Source organism: Coregonus clupeaformis, chromosome 15 (assembly GCF_020615455.1).
Source record: "Coregonus clupeaformis isolate EN_2021a chromosome 15, ASM2061545v1, whole genome shotgun sequence".
Lineage (NCBI taxonomy): Eukaryota > Metazoa > Chordata > Actinopteri > Salmoniformes > Salmonidae > Coregonus > Coregonus clupeaformis.
In genome coordinates, this window is record NC_059206.1 from 38,852,317 (window position 1) to 38,874,097 (window position 21,781).

General features: G+C 47.1%; 1 protein-coding gene across 9 annotated transcripts in view; it reads left to right on the forward strand.

Moving 5' to 3' along the window:
* Positions 1 to 21,781, forward strand: part of LOC121582475 (protein PRRC2B) — a 34,405-nt gene that overhangs the window by 8,698 nt on the left and 3,926 nt on the right. For 2 of the 9 annotated variants that reach the window (XM_041898280.1, XM_041898281.1), the window contains exons 4-29: positions 3,297 to 3,399; positions 3,644 to 3,707; positions 3,896 to 4,039; positions 6,015 to 6,352; positions 6,451 to 6,587; positions 6,752 to 6,921; positions 7,036 to 7,117; positions 7,241 to 7,400; positions 8,252 to 8,603; positions 10,170 to 10,351; positions 10,764 to 10,971; positions 11,155 to 13,507; positions 13,720 to 13,886; positions 14,046 to 14,155; positions 14,574 to 14,715; positions 14,917 to 15,281; positions 15,462 to 15,563; positions 17,346 to 17,538; positions 17,682 to 17,779; positions 18,036 to 18,401; positions 18,542 to 18,709; positions 18,917 to 18,955; positions 19,087 to 19,166; positions 19,429 to 19,492; positions 19,797 to 19,928; positions 20,249 to 20,458. In XM_041898280.1, the coding sequence (XP_041754214.1) occupies positions 3,297 to 3,399; positions 3,644 to 3,707; positions 3,896 to 4,039; positions 6,015 to 6,352; positions 6,451 to 6,587; positions 6,752 to 6,921; positions 7,036 to 7,117; positions 7,241 to 7,400; positions 8,252 to 8,603; positions 10,170 to 10,351; positions 10,764 to 10,971; positions 11,155 to 13,507; positions 13,720 to 13,886; positions 14,046 to 14,155; positions 14,574 to 14,715; positions 14,917 to 15,281; positions 15,462 to 15,563; positions 17,346 to 17,538; positions 17,682 to 17,779; positions 18,036 to 18,401; positions 18,542 to 18,709; positions 18,917 to 18,955; positions 19,087 to 19,166; positions 19,429 to 19,492; positions 19,797 to 19,928; positions 20,249 to 20,458 (6,529 nt within the window). Of the gene's footprint in view, positions 1 to 3,296; positions 3,400 to 3,643; positions 3,708 to 3,895; positions 4,040 to 6,014; positions 6,353 to 6,450; positions 6,588 to 6,751; positions 6,922 to 7,035; positions 7,118 to 7,240; positions 7,401 to 8,251; positions 8,604 to 10,169; positions 10,352 to 10,763; positions 10,972 to 11,154; positions 13,508 to 13,719; positions 13,887 to 14,045; positions 14,156 to 14,573; positions 14,716 to 14,916; positions 15,282 to 15,461; positions 15,564 to 17,345; positions 17,539 to 17,681; positions 17,780 to 18,035; positions 18,402 to 18,541; positions 18,710 to 18,916; positions 18,956 to 19,086; positions 19,167 to 19,428; positions 19,493 to 19,796; positions 19,962 to 20,248; positions 20,483 to 21,781 lie in introns of those variants that run through there. The other 7 variants (XR_006003356.1, XM_041898282.1, XM_041898284.1 and 4 more) reach the window with 7 other exon arrangements.

Here is a 21,781-nt window from a genome sequence, read left to right on the forward strand (position 1 = left end):
TTTATATACACTTAGGTTGGAGTCATTAAAACTCGTTTTTCAACCACTCCACACATTTCTTGTTAACAATCTATAGTTTTGTCATGTCGGTTAGGACATCTACTTTGTGCATGACACAAGTAATTTTTCCAACAATTGTTTACAGACAGATTATTTCACTTATAATTCACTGTATCACAATTCCAGTGGGGATGACTGTGCCTTTAAACAGCTTGGAAAATTCCAGAAAATGATGTCATGGCTTTAGAAGCTTCTGATAGGCTAATTGACATCATTTGAGTCAATTGGAGGTGTACCTGTGGATGTATTTCAAGGCCTACCTTCAAACTCTGTGCCTCTTTGCTTGACATCATGGGAAAATCAAAAGAAATCAGCCAAGACCTCAGAAAAAATTGTAGACCTCCACAAGTCTGGTTCATCCTTGGGAGCAATTTCCAAACGCCTGAAGGTACCACGTTCATCTGTACAAAAAATTGTACGCAAGTATAAACACCATAGGACCACGCAGCCATCATACCGCTCAGGAAGGAGACACGTTCTGTCTCCTAGAGATGAACGTACTTTGGTGCGAAAAGTGCAAATCAATCCCAGAACAACAGCAAAGGACCCTGTGAAGATGCTGGAGGAAACAGGTACAAAAATATCTATATCCACAGTAAAAACGAGTCCTATATCGACCTAACATGAAAGACCTCTCAGCAAGGAAGAAGCCACTGCTCCAAAACCGCCATAAAAAAGCCAGACTACGGTTTGCTACTGCACATGGGGACAAAGATCTTACTTTTTGAAGAAATGTCCTCTGGTCTGATGAAACAAAAATAGAACTGTTTGGCCATAATGACCATCGTTATGTTTGGAGGAAAAAGGGGGTTAATTGCAAGCCGGAGAACACCATCCCAACCTTGAAGCACGGGGGTGGCAGCATCATGCTGTGGGGGTGCTTTGCTGCAGGAGGGACTGATGCACTTCACAAAATAGATGGCATCATGAGGAAGGAAAATTATGTGGATATATTGAAGCAACATCTCAAGACATCAGTCAGGAAGTTAAAGCTTGGTCGCAAATGGGTCTTCCAAATGGACAATGACATTTTTACATTTACATTTTAGTCATTTAGCAGACGCTCTTATTCAGAGCGACTTGCAGTTAGTGAGTGCATACATTTTCATAATGGCCCCCCGTGAGAAACGAACCCACAACCCTGGCATTGCAAGCGTCATGCTCTACCAACTGAGCTACAGGGGACAATGACTCCAAGCATACTTCCAAAGTTGTGGAAAAATGGCTTAAGGACAACAAAGTCAAGGTATTGGAGTGGCCATCACAAAGCCCTGACCTCAATCCTATAGAAAATGTGTGGGCAGAACTGAAAAAGCGTGTGCGAGCAAGGAGGCCTACAAACCTGACTCAGTTACACCAGCTCTGTCAGGAGGAATGGGCCAAAATTCACCCAACTTATTGTGGGAAGCTTGTGGAAGGCTACCTGAAACGTTTGACCCAAGTTAAACAATTTAAAGGCAATGCTACCAAATACTAATTGAGTGTATGTAAACTTCTGACACACTGGGAATGTGATAAAATAACTAAAAGCTGAAATAAATTATTCTCTACTATTATTCTGACATTTCACATTCTTAAAATAAAGTGGTGATCCTAACTGACCTAAGACAGGGAATTATTACTAGGATTAAATGTCAGGAATTGTGAAAAACTGAGTTTAAATGTATTTGGCTATGGTGTATGTAAACTTCTGACTTCAACTGTAAGTTCCAGGGAGAAAAGGAAGCCGTCAAACAGCAGCCTAATGATTTAGGACCCATGGGGTGCATCTCAATAGTCTAAAGTGTCAGTTCTTGTGTCGTCTCCCTCATCCTCACTGATCTGAAAACTGACAAGTGATGTGCAGTAAATTCTGTCACGTAATCAGTTTTTTCAGGTCATTCCAGATTAATTAGTGGAGATGAGGAAAGGAAGCCACTACAGACTATTGAGATGCACTCTTGGATTAATGTATTGCCATGATGCAATATGTTTCATGAATTCAATATGTTTTGTATTCTGAGGGAACAAGTCATCTTTTGCACTACCAATGGGTGACATTGGATGATGCAAGAATAGGTGATAGTGGCATTGGTGAGCAAAGGAAAGGGTATTTGTTCACCTGGTACACACTTTGCTGAAGTTTATGTTCCTGTACACTTTCCTGCAGTGTGTGTGTGTCTGCGTGTGTGAGCTTCTTTATGGATGCGTTCAAACACTTCGCCTCAATCACACCGACAGCATCATTGCATTTTGGTACACCAGAAGTACATTAATTTCCAATGGAACGCTGCGTTTGACTGCATTGCGTTGCAGAGGCAGTTGCAGTGCGTTCTGGGTGGTGCATATGTTGGATTTATCGAACGTATATGTGAAACTTTATGCGTAGACGGCTTGACAGAAATGGTAGCAGAAGTTGAATGTTGAACTTTTGTTGCACACATCCAGATGATGCTGCATCCATTTTGCGCAATGACACTGTAGGTGTGATCAAGGCATTAGCCCCATGTGCAGCTGCGGGAAACATAGCCTTGTGTCGCAGATTTGAGAGGCGTTCGTGTTTGCTACCTCAAGGTTAGCTCACGTGCAGGCTGTAGAACTGTCTGTGTGTGGGGAGTTGATTGGTTGTAAGTGACCACTCTGTTTAGTGTGTGTGAGTCTGTGGGGGTGTCTGGAGGAGTGAGAGCAGGAAGAGGAGCTAACATACAATGAGTATATGGCAATGTTGTATGAACACCAAATATGGCGTTTATAAAATCAGCATTCACATTGCTACCTTTTATTTAGTGTTATTTGCATAGCAGGCACGACACATCTCACACTGTGGTCCCATGTGGCTCAGTTGGTAGAGCATGGCGCTTGCAATGCCAGGGCTGTGGGTTCGATTTCCACGGGGCACCAGTACGAAAAGTACGAAAAATGTGTGCTCTCACTACTGTAAGTCGCTCTGGATAAGAGCATCTGACTCAATGACTAAAATGTAGTCATTCGATAACAGAAAAGTTTTGTGTAATGTTGCCTGGTAAGCAAGAAAGACCAGAGTGGGAGTACTATTTTATTCCTAATTCTTCATTGTTTGGCCGGGGTAAATTCATCAAGAGTTTATAGCTGGGTTACAAGTGTCCAAGTTCTATAATGTGCCAAAGTGATACTGTGCACAGTATGTCATGTCTGTATCAAGATGTATCTTTGCCCAAGATGTATATGTATCTAGTCTGTCTCTGGAGTGACGGTTCCTTCTCTCTCTCCTCGCTCAGTTCCATTGCATCAACAGCACAGCTGCCGGAGTTGCAGCCGCAGCTGGCTTTACAGAAATCTGTCTCCAATCTCCAGAAGCCCACACCGGTAGCCAGTCAGGAGGTGGGTTTGGTCTTTTACTTTTTATCTTCTACGTCTTGCGGTTTCACTTTGAATTGTGATTATTGTTTTTATTGGATAGTTTTTTCTATGCGTGACTGCCTTTTTAAAAGCAATAAATCCCTTTGAAAAAGATTTCAAGGAAGTGAAATAGGCTTTCAAACCAAACGCGGAATCGGTCAGGAAACACACCTCCAAGACTGAAATCTTTTAAAAATTAGTACAATTTCCTCTGTTGTTTCCACAGAGCGCAAACACAGGTGGACCAAAGCAATGGGCCCAGCTAAATGGAAAGGCCGTAGAACTAGATGGTGAGTTGGAATGGAAAACTCAGACTGCTCAAAATCATTGTCTCTTTGGTCAACATTGATGGATGTGCTATCAGACGTGTCAGTTTACTGCATGTCTCCACCACACCTCATGATTCTCCATCAGCCTCTATTTCTTTTGACTCTGCTCTGACTGACAGCTGTGCCTCTTGTTTCCGTGGCGATGGCAGGTTTAAGGGCCTCAAACCGACTGCAGCCCTTCTCTCACGAGGAATTTCCAACGCTGAAGGCTGCTGGGGAACAGGACAAGGCTGGCAAGGAAAGAAGCGCCTTCGATCCGTCGTATGGGCCCGGACCAAGCCTCCGCCCCCAGAGTGAGTCCAGTGACTATAGCTGTGGTGGCACAAACATGTACTCAAAAGCAGCCCACATGCTTTGAAATTATGAATAGTGTAGCAGCCTCACAGCATAGTTGCTAATAAGTGCCATGGGGAAAATATTGTGCACATACTTGAAAAAATGGAATACACTTCAATTTCACAACTTTCACCATCCGGAAACTCTGTTTATTATATATGCATAGTCACTTTAATAACTCTACCTACATATTACCTCGACTAACCGGTGCCCCCGCACATTGTCTCGGTACCGTTACTCCCTGTATATAGCCTCGCTATTGTTATTTTTACTGCTGCTCTTTAATTATTTGTGACTTTTTTATTTTGTATTATTTTATATAGTGTATATATATGTATATATTTTTTGGTATTCTTTCTTAAAACTGCATTGTTGGTTAAGGGCTTGTAAGTAAGCATTTCACTGTAAGGTCTACACCTGTTGTATTTGGCGCATGTGACAAATTAAAATTTGATTTGATATGACTTACAGTGCCTTGCAAAAGTATTCCCCCCCCTTTTGTTGCATTACAGCCTGTAATTGAAATGGATTTTTATTTGGATTTCATGTAATGGACATGCACAAAATAGTCAAAATTGGTGAAGTGAAATGAAAAAAATTACTTGTTTCGAAAAAGTCTCAAAATTAAATAACGGAAAAGTGGTGCGTGCATATGTATTCATCCCCTTTGCTATGAAGCCCCTAAATAAGATCTGGTGCAACCAATTACCTTCAGAAGTCACATAATTAGTTAAATAAAGTCCATCTGTGTGCAATCTAAGTGTCTCATGATCTCAGTGTGTGTATATATACACCTGTTATGAAAGGCCCCAGAGTCTGCAACACCACTAAGCAAGGGGCACCACCAAGCAAGCGGCACCATGAAGACCAAGGAGCTCTCCAAACAGGTCAGGGACAAAGTTGTGGAGAGGTACAGATCAGGGTTGGGTTATAAAAAAATATCAGAAACTTTGAACATCCCACGGAGCACCATTAAATCCATTATTTAAAAAAAATGGAAAGAATATGGCAACACAACAAACCTGCCAAGAGAGGGCCGCCCACCAAAACTCACGGACCAGGCAAGGAGGGCATTAATCAGATAGGCAACAAAGAGACCAAAGATAACCCTGAAGGAGCTGCAAAGCTCCACAGTGGAGATTGGAGTATCTGTCCATAGGACCACTTTAAGCCGTACACTCCACAGAGCTGGGCTTTACGGAAGAGTGGCCAGAAAAAAAAAGCCATTGCTTTAAGAAAAAAATAAGCAAACACGTTTGGTGTTCGCCAAAAGCCATGTGGGAGACTCTCCAAACATATGGAAGAAGGTACTCTGGTCAGATGAGACTAAAATTGAGCTTTTTGGCCATCAAGGAAAACGCTATGTCTGGCGCAAACCCAACACCTCATCACCTCGAGAACACCATCCCCACAGTGAAGCGTGGTGGCAGCATCATGCTGTGGGGATGTTTTTCATCGGCAGGGACTAGGAAACTGGTCAGAATTGAAGGAATGATGGATGGCGCTAAATACAGGGAAATTCTTGAAGGGAAACCTGTTTCAGTCTTCCAGAGATTTGAGACTGGAACGGAGGTTCACCTTCCAGCAGGACAATGACCCTAAGCATACTGCTAAAGCAACACTTGAGTGGTTTTAAGGGGAAACATTTAAATGTCTTGGAATGCCCTAGTCAAAGCCCAGACCTCAATCCAATTGAGAATCTGTGGTATTACTTAAAGATTGCTGTACACCAGCGGAACCCATCCAACTTGAAGGAGCTGGAGCAGTTTTGCCTTGAAGAATGGGCAAAAATCCCAGTGGCTAGATGTGCCAAGCTTATAGAGACATACCCCAAGAGACTTGCAGCTGTCATTGCTGCAAAAGGTGGCTCTACAAAGTATTGACTTTGGGGGGGTGAATAGTTATGTATCCGTTTTCTTCTTGTCTTTCCAGATGTGACAAGTTGGAGGGAGGGTGGTGGGAGGAACCTTGTGCCCTCATCCCTGCCGGCAGGCCTGCCCTCAGATTTCGAGGGCAAGGCCAGCGGCGTGGCTGAGACTGGGAGCCCCCCTCCACCTCTTCCCCCCTCTGCCTCCTCCTCTGCCCTCTCTGCCCCCATGGTCAGTCCCAACCCTGCCACCGTTGTCAGCGCCCCTCCAGTCCCGGAGCTCAAGGAGCCCTCCCTGCGCCCCGCCCAGCCACTCCGCAGGCCCGCTCCCCCTGCCCTGAACCATCACCAGCTCCACCACCCTACCACCACCACCACCTACCACGACATGCTGCCTGCCTTCGTAAGTAGCACAGTAATACTCTTCATTTATTTTCACTTTATGACATCTTAATGCAAGATTCTGTTCTGACTGTACGCTTTTTGTCCATTGGTTTTCAGATGTGCCCCAAAGAGACTTGTGATGCTCCCGGCACTGCTGAACACACTGGCCCTGTCACTGTGGTCGCCCCAGTTCGCTTTGACAACAGGCCCACCTTCAGACAGCCCTACCCCAACAACAACCAAGAGCCCGTCAAGTAAGTATTCTCCTGCATATGCCTACTGTCTGGAAGCGATGCTCAGTTAAAATAATGAAAGATTAAAATGGATAATACAATTGAAGATTCTGTGAATTATTTTGCTTACTTAGCAAAAATAATCGCAGACCTCTCACCTCCCCATGTTCCTATTCTCCTTGTAGCGGCGAGGTGAGGAGAGAAGAAAACCGCTTCATCCGTGGGCCCTCTCGCAACCCCTCCTCCCGACCCATCCGTCGGCCCGGCGACAGACCCCCTCGTCCTGCCATCATCAACCCAGAGGACCTGAAGGATCTGGACGAGCTGGACAACGACTGTGAAGACGGCTGGGCAGGTGGGGGGGCTTTCTGTTATCGCATCAACATACACCAAAGGCAACATTTCTGTGCGTGTGCCCCAGTTGAACTAGATTGACCTTGATAAAAATGTTGCTCTCTTGCCGTTCCAGGTATCCATGAAGAAGTGGATTATGGCGAGAAACTCAAGTTCAGTGACGATGAGGAGGAGCACGCCGAAAAGAACAAGATGTGGTGAAATTACCCCCACCCCCTTTGTGTTTGTGACTGAATAGAATATTGTTGGTGTTATTTCTGTAGTTTTAAGAGCAGTGACCTTGTAGCAGTGACTGATTGTGAGCTCTATCTCTGACCCAGGGCTGAATGGGAGAACCAGCGTCGCGAGCACCAGTTGTCGCTGAGCTCAGGAGAGGGGGTGTACCCCCAGGAGGGTCCTGAGGAGGAAGCTTACCAGGCCTACCAGGAGCAGATGGCCCACAGGAAGACCAACAGCAGGTTCCCCTCTGGAGAACCACAGGTAAGGTCGTACCTGCGTCCACTATACCTCAGACTGCTACCCTTGCCTGGTCCCCCTAGCCTCTTCAATACCGCTGATCTCTGAAGTTTTGAGTTTCAAGAAATAAGGCAGAAGCCTGTCCAGTCATTTCACCTATCAGTGGTCTTAAAGTCTTGAAACAATGTTTGCACTCACTAACTGTATGTCGCTCTGGATAAGAGCGTCTGCTAAATGACTAAAATGTAAAATGTAATGACTATTCTCAATAACCCTTGATTGAAATAAGACTTAACAAATCGCCTTGGCGTTACCGTAGTGATGACAAAGTGAATGTTTAATTACAACCTCCAGGGTAAAAATGCAGAAGCACATATGGAGATATGCTAGAGATCACAGTAAGATTAACTAATGTTTAGGCATTAAAGCATACAGAGTACATACACCTGTAGGAAGAGAACACTTGAGTCACCAGTCACATTTATATATGTGTGTCCTAATGCTTTGAACACACCGACTGCGTCATTGCGCAAAATAGTATGCAGCATCATCTAGATATATGTGCAACAAAGGTTCAACATTCACCTTCTGCTACCATTTCTGTCAACCTGTTTACGCACACAGTTTGAAGCATACGTTTGATAAATCCAACGTATGCACCACACAGAACGCACTGCAACTGCCTGCAACGCAATGCTGCAAGGCAAACGCAGCATTCCATTGGAAATTAATGTACTTCTGGTGTACCAAAACGCAATGATGCAGTCGGTGTGTTCGAAGCGTAAGTCCATTGTACACAGAACCCAATGTAGTCATGGAAAGTCCTCCCACTGGCCCCATATTAACACCCAAACCCTCCTCTGTGCCGTCTCCAGGCCCAGCAGAAGAGCTCCGGGCCGGGCATGGCCCACCAGGGTGAACCCCTGGACAACCAGGAGGAGCGCCAGACCCAGGGCCCAGCCCGGGCCAAGTTTGTGTCACCGGAACTCTCGGAGGCAGTTGAGAGAGCTCGCCGTCGCAGGGAGGAGGAGGAGAGACTCGCCCGTGAGGAGAGACTGGCCGCCTGCGCCGAGAAGCTCAAGAGGCTAGACGAGAGGTTTGGGAAGACGGAGAGACAGTTGTTGAGGTCTGAGGAGGGAGCAAAGGATGCAGAGAGCAAGGAGGCAGCACTGTCCCCTAGGAGAGAGAGCAAAAACCACCCGGAGAGCTGGCAATACGGCATGAAAGGTAACACCAAACCGTCATAACTGTTTGTTTAGTAAACATGTATTTATTCAGGTTGGTCAGTTGAGAAATACTCATTTGCAAATGCAACAATGACCTTCTCAGTCATAGTGTGCACTTACCGTTGAAATTGAGCATTTTACTGAATGGCTTTTACTGAACGACATGTAGGAAACATACAGGATTGCCATGTCTAGCTAAAATTTCTAGCCCAATGACCTCTGAAAACCCGCCCACAAGGCCTGAAAACTAGGCCCCAAAAATGTTTTGCAACAAGAGAGGAGTTGCCGCATTTATCCAATAAACCCTTTTCCAATAACGTTATTCAGCAAATTAAGAAGGAATATCGACGACGTCATTTTTAATTACGTAGGCTAAGAAGCTAAATTCGGTTTTCCATCCAAATAATAATTTTTGCGAATTTAAGAATATTTTGCAAGAGAAAATATAAATTGCCTTTATTAAACTCTCCAGATCCTTTTCCATCAATGGATGTCGATTTAACTTGTTTTGACTGCTATGATTAAGCAATAAGGCCCAAGGAGGTGTGGTATATGGCCAATATACCATGGCTAAGGGCTGTTCTTAGGACATAGCCCATAGCCGTGGTATATTGGCCATATACCACAAACCCCTGAGGTGCCTTATTGCTATTGTAAACTGGTAACCAATGTAATTAGAACAGTAAAAAGTATATTTTTGTCATTCCCCTTGTACACGTCTGAGATACCATGGCTTTCAACCAATCAGCATTCAAGGCTCAAACCACCCAGTTTATAATTGTAATTATATTTTCTGTCAACTGTGCTGTTATTATGTGCCATATGTTAAGACTACAAACCATTATAAATGGCCAATTTGTGAGATTGTCTTATTTCAATAGGAATAAGCTACTGACTCAAATCTGGGTTTATAATTGCAATTCAATTTTGCCATGGTTTGCTGAGCTAGATGCAGGTAGCCTATAGCCCCTGATAAGCCAACATCTAATTTCAGGGAAAAGTCCACAATTAAACATTAAATGTGGAGAATGATACATTTGCCATAGAGCTGTGACCATGATCACAATTGATAACTTCCAATTTAATTAACTAAACATGGCCATTAATAATTGCATAATAACACAAGGCTTACAACAACAAACTGAGTTATAGGCTATTAAGTCAGTTTGCCAGCTCCAGGTAGGCTACACAAGTGGCACAAATTGATTTGCAATCACTCCAGTGATAACACAATCACACAGTCTCCGTGACTGAGCTGCCTCTGCTGCAGCACTCTCTCAACCAGTGCTCTCAACGCAACAGCTTGCTCACTGCCTGATAGTCAGCAGCAGCAGGTCACAGTGAATTGTATATTTTTTTAAAAAGAGAAATGCCATGGCAGCCGCGGTGTAATTTAGAAGTAGCCCCCCCCCCAAAAAAAAAAAACACGCGGCCAATGCATTTTCACCTGCGACATCATTTTCCATGCCCAATTTGGCTGGAAAACAGCGAACATGTCAACACTGGAAACATGGGTAGCTATGTAAAAGTGGGATTATAACCCGGTCCCTCTCCTCTCCTGTCCCAGACGCTGAGTGTCCCTCGGAGCACTCCCCAGGCCAGCAGGACTACAGGGAAGAGGGCACCTCGGGCTTCACCCCCTACCGCAGTGAGGACGATGGCGGGGCCGAGCCCACCTCTCCCCTGCCTGACTATGCAAACCACCAGGCCTCCAAGCCCCTCCCTCCTCGCTTCCAAAAGCAGCAGCAGGTGAGCCGCCCGGCCGATGCCATCTGATGCTTTCCCAGCAGCCCCTTCCCTCAAGCCCCTAATTTCCTAATCCCCTCCCTAATTCTTGACAGGATTAGCGGCTTGAGAAAGGCCCGTCAGTTCACAGGAGCAGGTGTTTTCCATAGCGACGGTTGCCACCTCCCTGACTGGAAAGGGGAGGGTATAATGAAGGTTGCCTAAGGGTGTGCTTGTTTTATTCTGTTGTGTAGTGTTTTAATTAGTTATGTTGTGGATGCGCAGCAATAGGCAATTGACAAAACAGAAAAGAACCACTCGCTGCATATAGTACACTTCTTTAAATGCATCTAGTCACTTTTATGTGAGGTGAATAATTGTACCAGTGTGTAAACATAATTGGTTCATGCTCTGTGTCGTCCCCTCCCCCTCTCAGGACCAAGTGTATAAAATGCAGCACTGGCAGCAGCAGCAGTCTGGCCACCCCGCCCCCTCTGGCTCCAGCCACCCCCCGAGGGGGTACTACCCCCCACACGTGCTGGGCTTCGACCCCCGCTGGATGATGATGCCCCCCTTCATGGACCCCCGAATGGCCCAGGGCCTCTCCCCTGTGGATTACTACCCCAACGCTGTCCACTCTTCAGGTGAAACCTGAGAAAATAGTATTGTTTTACTAAAGGGAATGATGAATTTCCTGATTTTGATTTCCTAATTCACTTTTTAGTGTAGTGACATCTTGGTTAAACTTTATAGACTGATATGGATCTCCAAATAATCCTGCATTTGTATCATCTCTAACTGTAGAATACCCCTCTGTGTTTGCGTAGGAATTATGAAATCGATGATGCAGCCAGACCACCTGAACAGCCCAGGGTCCGCCTCTGACGAGGGCTGCCATCCCAGCATGCATCAGGAGAGGAGGGCCCCCTCCACCGAGCCCTACCCTGTGTGGAACCAAGATGGCTACCCCCCTCGCAGTTTCACCCCACCCTACCAGAGACAGCACGAGAGCTCAGACAGGAGCCAGCCAGACGACCGGAGTGACAGGACCTGCTCCCAGCAGGACTTGTACGAAGAGAGGGGCAAAGAGTGCCTAGACAACCCCTCCGGTGACCTCTCCCATCAGGCCTACCAACAGAGCAAAGGCCCCGACAGGGATCACCACCCGCACGACCAAGGCCTGCTCTCCACAGCCCCGAGCCGGCCCCAGCAGCAGCAGCACGCAGACAGCGACTACCCCAAACAGGAGCCCAAAGACAGGTACCTGAAGGACAGCACTGACCCCCGCAACGAAGTCTTCGACACCTCCAAAGAAAATGTTTTTGACTCAGACTTCCGGAGGCGAGATGGAGGCCAGAAGAAGGAAAGTGTTGGTGTTCAGAACCAGCGATCTGATCATGGCTCCAGCTCCCCTGCCAGCAGTGTAAGCCAGCCCTCTGAGACCGGCGGTAGGACCCTGACCCGCCGGACCGGTCCCATAAAGAAGCCTGTGCTCAAGGCCCTCAAAGTGGAGGACAAGGAGAACGAGAAGCCCAAAGTGGAGCCTGAGGAGAAGGTAGTCCCTTACCGCCTGGAAAAGGAGGTGCTCACCAACGTATATGACCTGAAGAAAGACAACCAGCCCCTACTAAGTAACAGACGCTCGGCCTCGCCTGCTATCGAGAAGCAGCCAGAAGAGAAGCAACACCAACTACTAGCTCCTGCTAAAGTAGAGCGGCCAGCCAGTACCCACAGTGAGGATTTGCCGAAGGAGAACAGCTGGGACAGCGGAAAGAGCCAGTCCTCCAGAGACAGCCAGGAGAGCAGGGAGCCTGGTGCACCACGACGCAACAACTGGATCTTCATCGATGAGGAGCAGGCCTTTGCCGGAGCCAGGGGAACGGGTAGAGGTCGGAGCCGTGGTGGCTTCAGGGAGTTCAGTTCCAGAGGAGACCGTGGTGGCCGGGGAGGCCGAGAGAACCCCAGAGGAGGCTACAACAACAATATCAACAGCAGGGACGCCACTGGAGCCCAGAGACCAGGCAGAGGCAGAGGACTGCCCAGGGACTTTGTCAAGGTGGAGGACCTGCAGAGGGGGAAGCCGAGGAGGCGCAACGTCAGCGAGACTCTGAGCGAGACCTCAGAGTACGAGGAGCTGCCCAAGCGGCGGCGCCAGAAGGGCTCTGAAAATGGAGAGGGTGGCAGCTACCCAGAGCAGGGAGAGACCAGGAAGGCCGACCGAGACTCTTGGAGGTCCAACAAGGTGTACACGGAAGACCAGGCGGCCAGCGACGCCCGCGACAAGGCCAAAGCCAGCAGTAAGGGGTTCGGAGGCTTCGGCCGCTCGCTGCCTCCCAGACTCGACACTGGCAGGGTCTACAACACCAGCCGAGGGTTCAACAACGGCTCCAGAGACATCTCCACCTGGAGGGGGCGGGGGACTCAGTTCGGCAGTGGCGGTGGGCCCATGCAGGAGAATGGCTACGGCCCAGGCACCGAGACTTACTCTAGGAGACCTCCACCACCTGCAGAGCGTGAGCCCTTCAAATACACCCCCAAGTTTACTGGCTCTACTGGTTCCTTCATGGAGAACGGTGCCGAGGACCGCAGCGGGGAGGGCGAGTACTACATAGACAACGACAACCCTGGACAACAGCCATTGAGAAGAAGGCGGCCGCCACGCCAGGACAAGCCCCCGCGCTTCCGCCGACTACGTCAAGAGCGGGAGCCCGGCAGCGGCCAGTGGACCAGCGACGAGTACATCAACGGATCGGAAGGATTTGCCAACCCCTGGCCGGGCCGCTCCAAGGAGGGAGGTAAAGAGGACGGCTGGCCCAGTGGCCACTACTCCGGAGGGGGAGGGAGGTCCGGTGGTCAGCACGGCCAGGCGGAGGACTGGGAGACTGGCTCGGAGAACAGCGACTTCAGCGACTGGAGGGAGAAGCGTGGTGGAGGGCAGCAGCAGCAGGCCCACGGGGGAGATGTGCACTCAGACTCAGGCCACGGGGAGCCTGGGTCTGGGGAAAAGAGGGAGCTGGCCAAGAGGAGTTTCTCCAGCCAGCGCCCCCTGGTGGACCGGCAGAACAGGAAGGGAGAGCTGGAGGGGAACAAGATGACACGCTCCTCAGAGAACCCTAACGCTCTGCCCTCCTGCAACAGGAACGACGGCTGGCAGAACGGAGGGTCCTCCAACCATAATAGGTGAGTACTGTGCTAACTTTGGCTTATGCTAACTTGGTGCGAGAACATTCAACAAAACTGTTGATATAGTTTTTTCTTGACCTATTGTTTCAAAACATCGTCAAGGCATCAATATACTGTAGCTTTTAAAAACAACCCTTAGCAACACTTTCGCATAGTAATACGTTTAAATGGTAACACCTGACTTATGGAATGTCTCTCCCTTCTTCCAGCAGGAGCCCAGAGGAGTCAGGCCAAGTCTACAATGTTGAGCAGTCTGAGGAGGGCCACCAGCCCAACGAACCCTCGGGGAAGAAGCTGGACAAGGAGCTGAAGCCCAGGTCTGTGAAGGGAGACATGGTCAAACCACTGAACCAGTACGACCTCAACAGCTACCCCAGTGAGTATGCCAGGCACCAACCTCATAGTAACACATACATTAGTCATATTAAAGCACGGCTCAAATAAAATCTAAACCAGGGGTCTCAAACTGGTGGCCCGTGGGCCAGATGCGGCCCACATACTGATTTAATGTGGCAAACATGTGTCTGTCTTCCAGTTGAGGGGGATTCTGGGGGTCCTAGTCCAGATGGGTTCCAAGACCTGTCCAAGAAACAGCAGCGGCGCCCACAGGAAGACGACAGGAGGAGAAAGGAACAAGGAGCTCCGGTGAGTTGACAGAACATTCAAATAAGCCTGAAACATTTTTAAATAAATCTGTAACAATCGGCAGAAGAGCTTTGGGTGTCTAGATAATAGACCCAGTTTTGAGTATGAAAATGTATGCACTCACTAACTGTAAGTCGCTCTGGATAAGAGCGTCTGCTAAATGAGTAAAATCTAAATACTTTCAAATGGAGTCAAACAACATACTGTGTTTTTTCATAAATATCTCAAATCAATTTTTATTTGTCACATACACATGTTTAGCAGATGCTTTTGCGGGTGTAGCGAAATGCTTGTGTTTCTAGCTCCAACAGTGCAGTATATCTCAATCGTATATTATGGTAAGTATAGTTGTACATGACATGAGGTGCTGTGTTGTACTTAATCTATGAAAAAAAAGTATTCCTTTGCCACACTGCAGGTTCCAGTAAAGAACAGACCGATCACCTCCAAGATGCCCCCGCGGTTTGCCAAGAAGCAGGGTGGCATGACCATGGATCAGCCAGAAGAGGGACTCTCTGCCAACAACCTGGGCACAGAGATCTGGGAGACTAACAGCTCAGGTAGGAGTACGGGCAACACCCCAGCCTTCACACACTTCATCTTCCACCCCATCTGATAACTGAGAGTAACTTACTCTGTTACCCAAACTCTACTTTTGCCTCCAAACTACAAAGGAACATTCTTGTGTTGTCAACATTATTGTGCTGTCAACTGTATAGCATAATACAGTGGTTCTTACATTGTTCTATTCCTTCCCTCAGCTCTGTCAGTCCAGTCATCTGGAGGGGACTCGTGGACCAAGCAGGTCTCCTTCACAGGCAGCGAGCCCAACTCTGAGGACTCTGATGCGGGGCCTGAGCAGAGCAAGGAGCAGCACAAGCCCGGCCCCATCGGCAACGAGCGTTCACTCAAGCACCGCAAGGGCTCAGAGGGTGTGGAGCGTCTGGAGGGGAGGCCCATCACGCCCGTCAACGGCGTGGACCTCCACGTGGACACGGTGCTGCCCGTGCCACCCATTGAGTTTGGTGTGAGCGCCAAGGACTCTGACTTTAGCCTGCCACCCGGTTCCACCCCAGTGCCTGTGTCCAACCCTGTCACCAAGCTGCAGGACGCCCTCGCCAGCAACGTGAGTACAGATACACTGAGTTCTACTGGGTTCCCATTGTCACCTCATGATTATAGGGTGGGCTATTAAAATAAATCCTTCAAGTGCTTGATGAAATAAATATCATAATTGAGATGTAAAATGGACAAAAAATATGTAATTGGCTAGTTGTTGATGTGTTAATAACCTTTGTGTGGGTAGCCGGCCCTGACCCAAGCCATTCCCATGCTGCGTAGAGACCACCTGCAGCCTGGCATCAACCTCAACCCCATCTCTTTCCCCAGCGCTGACCTCACACTCAAGGTACACACCCCACTGCCTCACACTCTCCACACTCCAGACATCTCTAAACACTAATCTTGTTAAAGAAATGTCATTCTCAGTTACAGTTGAAGTCGGAGGTTTACATACACTTAGGTTGGAGTCATTAAAACTAGTTTTTCAACCACTCCACAAATTTCTTGTTAACAAACTATAGTTTTGGCAAGTCGGTTAGGACATCTACTTTGTGCATGACACAAGTAATTTTTCCAACAATTCTTTACAGACAGATTATTTCACTTATAATTCACTGCATCACAATTCCAGTGGGTCAGAAGTACACTAAGTTAACTGTGCCTTTAAACCGCTTGGAAAATTCCAGAAAATGATGTCATGGCTTTAGAAGCTTCTGAAAGGCTAATTGACATAATTTGAGTCAATTGTAGGTGTACCTGTGGATGTATTTCAAGGCCCTCCTTCAAACTCAGTGCCTCTTTGCTTGACATCATGTGCAAATCAAAAGAAATCAGCTAAGACCTCAGAAAAAAAAATGGTAGACCTCCACAAGTCTGGTTCATCCTTAGGAGCAATTTCCAAACGCCTGAAGGTACCATGTTCATCTGTACAAACAATAGTACGCAAGTATAAACACCATGGGACCACGCAGTCGTCATACCGCTCAGGAAGGAGACACGTTCTGTCTCTTAGAGATGAATGTACTTTTGTCCGAAAAGTGCAAATCAATCCCAGAACACCTTGTGAAGATGCTGGAGGAAACGGGTACAAAAGTATCAATATCCACAGTAAAACGAGTCCTATATCGACATAACCTGAAAGGCCGCTCAGCAAGGAAGAAGCCACTGCTCCAAAACCGCCTAAAAAAAGCCAGACTACAGTTTACAACTGCACATGGGGACAAAGATCGTACTTTTTGGAAAAATGTCCTCTGGTCTGATGAAACAAAAATAGAACTGTTCGGCCATAATGACCATCGTTATGTTTGGAGGAAAAAGGGGGAGCTTGCAAGCCGAAGAACACCATCCCAACTGTGAAGCGCAGGAGTGGCAGCATCATGCTGTAGTGTTGCTTTGCTGCAGGAGGGACTGGTGCACTTCACAAAATAGATGGCATCATGAGGAAGGAAAATTATGTGGATATATTGAAGCAACATCTCAAGACATCAGTCAGGAAGTTAAAGCTTGGTCGCAAATGGGTCTTCCAAATGGACAATGACCCCAAACATACTTCTAAAGTTGTGGCAAAATGGCTTAAGGACAACAAAGTCAAGGTATTGGAGTGGCAATCACAAAGCCCTGACCTCAATCATGTAGAAAATGTGTGGGCAGAACTGAAAAAGCGTGTGCGAGCAAGGAGGCCTACAAACCTGACTCAGTTACACCAGCTCTGTCAGGAGGAATGGGCCAAAATTCACCCAACTTATTGTGGGAAGCTTGTGGAAGGCTACCCAAAACGTTTGACCCAAGTGAAACAATTTAAAGGCAATGCTACCAAATACTAATTGAGTGTATGTAAACTTCTGACCCACTGGGAATGTGATGAAAGAAATAAAAGCTGAAATAAATCATTCTCTCTACTATTATTCTGACATTTCATATTCTTAAAATAAAGTGGTGATCCTAACTGACCTAAGACAGGGAATTATTACTAGGATTAAATGTCAGGAATTGTGAAAAATGTATTTGGCTAAGGTGTATGTAAGCTTCTGACTTCAACTGTACCTACCTGGCTAAGTAAAGATTAGATCAAATAAACATTAGTTTACTTTCACTGAGCATTTCCCTCCCTTCGTCCCCTCTTCCTCAGATGGAGTCGGCCCGTAAGGCGTGGGAGAACTCCCAATCTCTCCCCGAGCAGGGCTCTCCTGGTGGGGGGGCCTCTGGTGCCCAGCCCCCCTGCAGCGTGGGCTCCTCCAGCGGGGTCAGCTACAGCTCTTTCGGAGGGGTGTCCATGCCCCCCATGCCCGTGGCCTCCGTGGCGCCTTCCATGTCCATGCAGGGTAAGAGGACACTCAGACACATTAACATAGACATTATTGCTATAGTTGCCCAAGACTCTGCATTGTACATTGTATGAAATGTACATCTGTGCATTATTATTATTTATAACTTTGAAATAACAATTGTATTTCCATCTCTGTAGGTAACCATGTCCCCCCGCTGTATCTGGACGGCCATGTCTTTCCCAGCCAGCCTCGTCTGGTGCCCCCAACCATGACCCAGCAGCAGAGCTACCAACAGGTACAAGTATAGGCTTGTACAGGATTTTATTCCAATTATTTTTCTTCTTTATATAGTTTTTATTTTGGGCAATAATCAGTCCCTCCTGGATTTGGATTTTTTGTGGTAGTTGCCAAAATGCTTGATTTTGCTGTGGCAGTAATGGCATTTTGCATGGCAATTTGTGATGATGTCCAATTTGTCACGAAAATGTGCCAATGAGGGGGGAAAGTAAACTGTAATATTATAATTCACTCCTTCCTGTGTGTGCACGCAGGCAGCGGCTGCTGCCCAGCAGATCCCCATCTCCCTGCACACCTCTCTGCAGGCCCAACTTGGTCTCCGGGGAGGCCTTCCCGTCTCCCAGTCCCAGGAGATGTTCAACTCCATCCCCCCCTTCAGGTCCCAGGTGTACATGCACCCCAATCTGTCCCAGCCTAACCCCATGGTGCTGTCAGGCGGTGGCCCCCTCAAGGGGCCCTATTCGGCCTTCCCGGGCATGCAGCCATCGGACATGGTCAAGCCTCAGTCGGGCTCCCACTACCAGCCCATGAACGGCAGCCAGGCCATGGTCTACGACGGCCAGATGAACCAGGGCCCTGGCATGGGCTCCTCCCAGCTCATGGACTCCCAGCTCATCCAGGTAAGGGGAGCAACTCTGTCGGTGGCACACTATTAATTTGAAGGAAAACAGTTTGCTTGGCTTCTAATGGAAAAAATTTAACTCTCTTTATTCAATGTTTTAAAGGCCAAAACAATGATCCTCTCTCACTCTTGCGCCAGGTGACCATGCCCCTGCCGGGCTCCCAGCTGCGTTATGGCTCTGCCCAGCAGCACCTCATCCTGCCCCAGTCCATCCAGCTCCAGCAGGGCCAGAACCTCTCCGTGGGAGCCGCCCGCAGGATGCTCCCCCCTGGCTCCCAGCCCCCCGTCATGACCGGCAGCAGAGAGGTGAGCTCCACAGACCCACCAAGTGTCTCTTCCAACAATGTTACAGCTTAACTACCCTATTGATTGGTAAATATTAGCTTTAGGTCGGATTTGGAAACATTTAATGTATAAACAAACAAAAATGCACATTGAATGTAGTGAAACCCATCCCTTTGAAATAGAAGGGATAGTTCACCTAAATGACAAAATTACTTGAATTTTTTTCAGAATTTCCCAATGTCTGCTGGTCCGTATACTACTTACAAGGTAAGGAACAACTGTAGTGAATTTGGCATTTGGGTGAACTATCACTTTAATGCCACAACATTTCATAGATGGCATTGAGATGTTCTTACTTGTATATTTAATGTGGATGTTTGTTTGTTGTCCTTCTCCAGACCTCCCAGATGGAAATGAAAGGCTTCCAGTTCTCTGACAAGCCCAATCACAGCCAGGGCATGCCTGGAGGATACAACAGGTGAGCTGGAACAGCTAAATGTCAGCCTGAAACTTATGTTAGATCACAAAACGTCTACTCTTAGTTCATATCTTTATAAACGTGTTCATTTGATTGTAACATGCCAAAGGATTCTACATGGTTCGCTGCCAGTAAAATATTTAACTTTACTTTTAGTCTGTCCAAAATTTAATTAAACAAACATTTAGTGATCATATAATGGCATTAAAGTGTAATTGGAAGCTAATGGTAAATCTATCTCTTTCCCTCTCTCTCCCCTCAGACCAGGGTCTGCCAGCCCCAGTGGGAAGCAGTCTGGCCCTCTGCCTGGGCATTACACCCAGCAGGTATGAACCAACACATAGTCATACACACATTAGGTACATACACGCACCTTGTTAGTACTAGTTACTGTTCACACTCTACAATCAACAACAAGGTCAACCAACAATCAAGGTCCTCCAGTCCATTTCACACGCTTTCATACACACAAACACAATTTTACAGGCACTTTTACAGGCTCTTACAGTAGCGGGCACGCCCCCACCACACACACACACACACACACACACACACAAACGGTCCTGACACACAATCCCAGCTGCCCATACACACTCATATAGCCTCCCCCTCCCATTTCATTGGAAACAGAAGACGACCTCCATGCAGGCCGTTCAGCAGCGAGGCTGGGCTTGCAGTGGCCCTGGCCTGACCTGTAGTTGCTGCTACAGAGACCCAGCCACCGGCTGGTTTGAGGCCCTGCTGTGCCCCCTCCACGGCAAGGTTATAGAAACCTCACACACTCAATCATTCTGCTTGTTCAAATCACTGTGATGTTGTTGCACCATTTTAATGACTAATCAGTTTTGACATGCAGCTACCCTGAACTGCTCTCACACAATGGCACAACGGCCACTCAAGACCTTAGTGTACGTTTGAGTCACAAGCATAAAGCAATTTTATTTAGGAATTCTTTCTGTGGAAAATATTTACAGCTTTGCACACATCTCCGCAACCCCCTCAATATTTGCCTAAAGAAAGATAACCATGCATATATACTGAGACGTGTTGCCATGCTAACAGTGTGCGTGTCCCCCCACCAGGTTCCCCCTCCCCAGGGCAGCATGGTTATGCACATGCGTCCCCCCACCACCGGCCCCTTCCCCACCCCCATCCAGAGACCTGTCATGCAGGTCAACAAGACAGTCATCATCCGCTCCCCACCTTACCCCAATCCCGGGCGCGAGCCCCCCCACTCCACCCCCCCCTCAGCCCCCGAGCCCCCCATCAAGGGGCCGGAGGATGGCATGAAGGTGAGCCACCCACTGTAAATATAGGTAATTAGATTTTTATCCATTTCGTTTTTTGTTTTTCTTCAGTCCAATCCAATGTGCAAATGTATGTAATCAGAGCCATATATGGAGAGTTTGGTAGTTGCCATTTCTGTCAAAGATGGTAGATTTCCGTTGATTATGACCTCAATTTGATTTGTTAACAGGTGTCGTGGTGTCAATCGCCACTGTCAGCACCTCAACTCTCCATGTCTGTCAAGAAGCAACTATTGTCTAGTTGTTAAAGTTGGCCTGAACTTTCTATATATGGCTCTGAATGAACTCAACTGGATGCACTGCTATGAACTATTGTAATTCATAATGAACATATTGAGTTATAACCAGTAATGTGGTACCTGAGGTACAATTTCTTTGATCACAAGATGAATTTGTCTTTAAACTTACCTAGGGAGCTGTTTTTAATCAAATGGTGCTCATAGACATACAGTGGGGGAAAAAAGTATTTAGTCAGCCACCAATTGTGCAAGTTCTCCCACTTAAAAAGATGAGAGGCCTGTAATTTTCATCATAGGTACATGTCAACTATGACAAACAAATTGTGAAAACAAAATCCAGAAAATCACATTGTAGGATTTTTTATGAATTTACATGCAAATTATGGTGGAAAATAAGTATTTGGTCACCTACAAACAAGCAAGATTTCTGGCTCTCACAGACCTTCTTTAAGAGGCTCCTCTGTCCTCCACTCGTTACCTGTATTAATGGCACCTGTTTGAACTTGTTATCAGTATAAAAGACACCTGTCCACAACCTCAAACAGTCACACTCCAAACTCCACTATGGCCAAGACCAAAGAGCTGTCAAAGGACACCAGAAACAAAATTGTAGACCTGCACCAGGCTGGGAAGACTGAATCTCCAATAGGTAAGCAGCTTGGTTTGAAGAAATCAACTGTGGGAGCAATTATTAGGAAATGGAAGACATACAAGACCACTGATAATCTCCCTTGATCTGGGGCTCCACGCAAGATCTCACCCCGTGGGGTCAAAATGATCACAAGAATGGTGAGCAAAAATCCCAGAACCACACGGGGGGACCTAGTGAATGACCTGCAGAGAGCTGGGACCAAAGTAACAAAGCCTACCATCAGTAACACACTACGCCGCCAGGGACTCAAATCCTGCAGTGCCAGACGTGTCCCCCTGCTTAAGCCAGTACATGTCCAGGCTGTCTGAAGTTTGCTAGAGTGCATTTGGATGATCCAGAAGAGGATTGGGAGAATGTCATATGGTCAGATGAAACCAAAATATAACTTTTTGGTAAAAACTAAACTCGTCGTGTTTG